The 6058-nt window shown below is 36.7% G+C and overlaps 1 protein-coding gene across 4 annotated transcripts in view; it reads right to left on the minus strand.

Moving 5' to 3' along the window:
* Positions 1-6058, minus strand: part of LOC108701857 (sperm-associated antigen 16 protein) — a 474505-nt gene that overhangs the window by 416163 nt on the left and 52284 nt on the right. For all 4 annotated transcript variants that reach the window (XM_041576877.1, XM_041576879.1, XM_041576876.1 and 1 more), the window contains one exon: positions 3636-3778. In XM_041576877.1, coding sequence (XP_041432811.1) covers positions 3636-3778 — 143 coding nt within the window. The remainder of the gene's footprint in view (positions 1-3635; positions 3779-6058) is intronic.

A 6058-nucleotide genomic window follows, 5' to 3' on the forward strand; every position in this document is an offset into this window, starting at 1 on the left:
TTATATGAAGAAATAGAATAGGAAGATACAGTCCTGCAATTTACTTATTGAGGTTTTAATGTTCCATCTTTCCATAAACACTAATGAAGTATATGACCACTGACAGCCTTAAAGAAAGAGCATGCTAGATTACAGCAGTTTACAAATGGCTTGCAACATCATTTCAATACTATAATTCAGAACGGTTTATAAGAATCTGTAAACAGACTGTAATCAGTCCAATTACATTTATAAGCCAATGCTGCCTGGAAGTGACAGTGAATCACACTAATGAACCTATTAGCACATCTCTAAAACATTAATTATTGATTTATTTGTAATTATCGTATGCAATGGTCTCCCTCAGTACTCCTTTTAGAACATGGCTGCTGATTAATCCAGTTAAGAAATACTTTGATAACACCAGTATATAATTCTACACCTATTAGTATTTAATTTCAATTGGTTGCAATAAAACATGCTTTTTATAGTATATGCACCGTTAAAGAAAACACTAAATTATCTTAGTAAATTTGATGCCGAATGCTCTATGAACGAGTCTTATTTTTATCTTGTGCTTTGGAGCTGTACTGTTCATGAATACAAGATCTCTTATAAGTATATTTTTGCACTGATGGAGAAAACTGGAAAGAGCTGATCAACCCCTCAATGTAAATTTACATTGCATCCACATCTCCCCAAATGCTTCACAGTTATCTTCTGTAACAACATGCAAATAACCAGATACAGTAACAAGATACTGGAAGGGGGCTCAAGCCTTCTTATTGTTCTGTTACAGTATAAAATATTAACATATAATACACAAGAAATATAAAGTAAAAAAAGAGTAAATGTTTTTGACTTCCTTGTTTGTGTGTGGAAAAGTTATGCGATTTTTTGGACTCAGAAAAAGGCTGAATCTTGGCCGAATCCCGAAACAAATCCTGGATTCGGTGCACCACTAATTTACATAAATGTTACTTAGTGAAATGATTAATTATAATCAGTGTGTAGTTGTGTCTATTGTGTTACATTGTTTATTGATATTTGTATTTAAAATATGTGGATCACAGAAGACACCAGGGAGTTCCATGACCATGGTCATGGTACTTATTGGTGATTTTTGAAAACCTTTTATTATACAATAGACAGTATGTAATTTCCTACATTGTATATTTGCTACTCTTCCATGTCTGACCGTTCATATGACCTAATTTTAACTGAAGCACAAAAGGTGTGAGACGGACAGCCATTTGGCCCCACAAACCTTCACACAGTAAATCTCTACAGAACTAAACTTTATGTATTATGAATTATACTGTTTTATTCACGTTTACAGCTGACGGAAAGCATATAGCTTGCAAACTTGTTATATAGGAAATAGATTTTTCACTGTAATTTACCATTATATAAAACACTGCATCCATTAATCGTCAATTACTGATAAAGGAATTAAAATGTTAATAGCTGAATGAATTAAAGGGACTCTAACAAAGTTAAAGGGCAACAAACCAAAGCACACATTTTCCTGCCATAGAGCATAACCTATTTTGCAATATGTTTTTACTATTTATATAGTAGAGATGTTAAAATGTAGAGAACTAGCTGGTGTGCTTAAAACTTCTCAAGAGAAACAAATTACACTATATCAGAGATTTTTTCCCCATTTATAAATTTTTAAATCCATAACTGCTCAGTATCAGTCGGATGTTGCAGAGATTGATATTTCCAAGCAGAGTGTGCTTAATGGGTTAATGTCAAAAACAGGTGTAATAAGTTAAAGCCCAATAAATGGATTTCACATGCAGAAACTCTCATACACTTTGAGAATGACACTGTAGTGGGTGATACATCAATAAGTGGCTGCACTTTAAATGAAATGTCAGCTTTTGCTTGGCAGGAGAAAATGAAGAGACAGACTGCCCTTGGAGAAAAGCTGCCGTCTCAGCTGCTGGTCACAGTTTCCCTTCACTTGCAATCCTTATCAATCTGAGACCTTTTAGATTAGCTGGTAATGCCACAGCATGTATTTTGTCCAGTGGTACTAAATGTAAAACCGCTGCTGAGCAATATGACACATTTAGTCATTAGTGAGATTTGTCAAAGAAACATTACATATGGGAGGCTATGGACCATCGTAGCAGTTGTAACAGTTCAGATTTGTAGTAGTCCTGGGGGGGAAATTTACTAAAGGGCGAAGTGGCTAACGCTGGCGTAATTTCACTGGTGTAATTTCGCCAAGTAGATAGACTCTGGCGCAACTTCACACTATAGCGCCAGGCAAATGTTCTCTGGCGAAAGAGCGCTACTACGCAAGTTTTTGATTTTACTGACTGTTACCTCTATCGCCAGACTTGCCTTCGCCACCTCAAACCAGGCGAAATGCAATAGATTAGATAGGAGTTCCTCAAAAAAAAGTTGAACATTTTTCTAAGTCCCAAAAAATGCTGGCATCTTCGATCAAAATTTTTTTTTTTTTGGGTACTCTCCTTCCCACCTACATTTGATAACATATGGCACCTAAACTAAACTGTGACCACATGTGTAGGGCAATAGAACAGCTCGATATAAATTGTATTTCAGTTCCCTAGCCTTGTGTAGTGTAATGTATTTGCTGCAGCACATATGGCCATTGTACGTTAACTGCACGCCGTATGCAAATTAGCCAACGCTAGAGTAACTTCGAACTGCTGAGCCTATTTTCGCTAGAGCAACTTTGCCAGCGTTCGTAACCCTGTGCACAAGTTCAGATCTTCGTGAATTAGCGTTGTCCAGGCAAATTTATGCCTGGCGATGTGTTGCAATGTGCACAAAGCCATCGCTGGTGCATTTTTGCCGGTTAGTGAATTTGCCCCCTGGCCAGCTTTTCACTAGAAGATGAGGATAATGCTGGCCATATAGAGTCTCCCACTTGGCGAGGTTGGCAAAATATCACTCTTTTTATCAAGAGTCTAAACATTCCACTTGAACTTGGCCTGTTAAACTACACATAATAAAGGTGACTTGTAATATCTACTACTGTTCTTCTAATAAGATGGTTGCTTTGCGTTAACCCCTTTTACTGCACTCCCAAAAAAAGGAAATTGCAAAGCTATGCCAATTCCATGTGTGCTTTAAAGTCAGTCTCATTGAACAGCTGTGTGTCACTTTTGTCCTTCTTACCTTAGTATTGGTTCCTAAACTTGATGTCCCAAAGGTTATTGCTGAATAATAAGACTAAGAGAGGTCTTGTGCACATGCTGGATGTGAACCCCACCCTACCATACTTGATCTAACATAACACTTTTTATAATCATATATTTCCCCCATAGCTGGTAGAGGGCAGTATTACAGTCAGCCTGAAGCCACTGAGAACATTAGATTGCTCACCTCCTTAAACCCCTAATACATTATAACCAGTAACATTATAACCAGCCTTATGAATTCTTTCAACCCACCATCCCATGTCCCCTGCATCCAGTATACTTGTATGTGCACACAAGTATAATTCAGTGAAATAAACCCAAGACAAAAAGGCAATTCCAGGACTTGAGCACTTTTCCTAGCAATTCAAAGATAGCCGAACAAGCCTTGGATTTGCCAACATAAGTTGTTCAGTGTTGTCAAAGCAAAATCAGAATATATTGTAAATTGTTTTAGTATATAAAATTTCCTACCTTTGGATGCCTCTTCCCAATCTGTTTGTTTGGGTCTTTCTCTGGGCTGTATGGCGCTACTCCTTCCTGTAAAAGTTCTTTCTCACGTGCCTCCTTGATTGCTTTTTGGGTAGGGCCCATTTCCTTTTTGTTCTTTGATTCTTCTATAAGGTAGGGTATTAACACCGTTTAATATCAATTTATTCAAATTTCATGGGCATACTTTACCATTACACTTCTTTTAACTGTTCTGTATTTCACTGGACAAAATGTTTCTGCACTGGTGTAATGAACAAAATTTATGTATGGTATGCTTTATCAATGACTATGCACAGAATTCCCTTTTGCCTCTGAATGCTCCTCCTCAAACCTCATTCCTATTTCTAAGCACTATGGATGCAGCAGCATGGTGTATGGCATTTTAATGAATGGAAACATGCTTGCTTTGCACCGGTTGCACCTAACCCAATAACTGGACAGAAAAAGAAGCACCAAATTTTAAACCTGGGGGAAATATTTATGTTTTACACCTAAATAGGCTTTGTGAAGTCCATTGAAATGATTTTGAACAAAAAAAGCTAAAACTTACAAACTGGCATATTACGGTGTTAAACGGAGTAAACTGCACACATTTCCAATGCCATTTTATGAACCAGACAGGTTTTTTTACTTCTGGATAGGTACACTTTTCCATGCTGTTTTTTAGACCACCTTTATAAATACAACCTCTTGTCTCTAGGTTTATTCTTTATTTCATTTGGAAGACATACTTCTCATATAAAATAAAATAGCTTGAAGAGTCAGTTCACCTTCACAAATTTGCCTTTATTTTTTTTTTTACTGCTTTCTATTTTTATTCTTCTGGAAAAGGTCGTTATTTCTGGTGAACCCACACTGTGGCCATTTGACAACGCTTTCACTGCAAACATTTTCCCCTAAGTTTTTAGCACCCTATGCCTTTTCCCCTTGTAAATGAAAGCTATAGCCTTCCAACAAATGGAAGAAGAGGTTTCAAAGTGGACTGCTGAATTCAACCTACTGAACTGACATTCACATAAACAATAAGCAGTGCCAGACAGAGAGACAATATACTGAAAGGACTTTAGCAAATCCCGGCACACTGTAAATGCTTTATGGGAAACCAGAGGCTCAGCAAATTTCCTCCCTTGCTGATCATTTGTAGGTCAATTTCACTTTGTGCAAAATGTGTATTTTGAATTGATTCAGCACTTAGGGGAAAACTTTACAAAACATGCCAAGATGAATCTCTCGCTGTCAGACTTTCTTCAGTTCAACATTTCTTATGAGTTGTAGCTCATCTCTGATCTACCAATCTATTGCTTTAGCAAAGAGGGTCATTTAACAGAGACACAGGGGGGATTTCTGGATGTGTGCCACATTGCTGTAAGTCACAGTTGATGTTATTTTCTCAAATGAGCTTATGACAAGTGTCCCATGGTTTATCATTATCCTGTGCTACATGCATCAGTATAGCTTTTAAATAAGTTCCTTTATATGAAATGTCAGGTTGGTAAAAAAAGGTTGGTAGAATTATAGAAGTCTGAGCTTGCTTCAGTAGTTATTTAATATCTTGGCAGAACAAGTTGTCTGTGTATTTGAATAAACAGCACACTGCACCACAAGTGTTACAGGAGCACTAACATGGGTAGCCCTATGCTAAAAATCATTTAAAAGCATGTAAAATAGTTCAGGAGAAGCATATGACAATACGAATTATATGCCAGGTCAAAGTGTTGTGCACCCTTCACATTTTTCAACGTATTGTCCTTTATGTTTCACTATATCTTAGCATTCACTCATTTAAAGGTTATCCCTCTCATTCATTTTCATGTCTTCAGTTCTTCTCTGAATTAAAAAGGAGCATATTTCCTCCTGGCCAAATTCAGGGTTGGCTCAATATCAAGGTAATGAATTCAATTTCAGCTGTAATCTTAATGGCATGTCTGGCCATGAGGTGCTCATTATTCATGTTCTTCAGTAATGTAACTGGCATGTGTGGGGTTAATGCATTGGTCTGAATAGATTTTCTGTAGTGGCTTTATAGAAAAGTTTGGGGTGAATGCAATGTTCAGAGTCCATTGTCTAGTGACATTACTGGCATGTTTGCACAACTGTATTCACCATATGAATCTCCCATAAAGAGAAAGCCAAAGAGAGAGAGAGCATGACAAAGGGAGAGTGAACGAATACACTTTCATCCATGTGTTAAATGTACTGCATGCATTTTTGGTGGCCCAAGACATTTCATTGAAAGTGCCTTGCACCATTCCCATGCACATGGTTTTACAATGTGCTCCTCTGTTCTGCTGGTCCTAGATTATAAGCACCTAACAATATATGCTCTCAATTTATAATTAAATATATATATATATATATATATATATATATATATATATATATATATATATATATATATATATATA

The sequence above is a fragment of the Xenopus laevis genome, chromosome 9_10L (genome assembly GCF_017654675.1).
Source record: "Xenopus laevis strain J_2021 chromosome 9_10L, Xenopus_laevis_v10.1, whole genome shotgun sequence".
NCBI lineage: Eukaryota > Metazoa > Chordata > Amphibia > Anura > Pipidae > Xenopus > Xenopus laevis.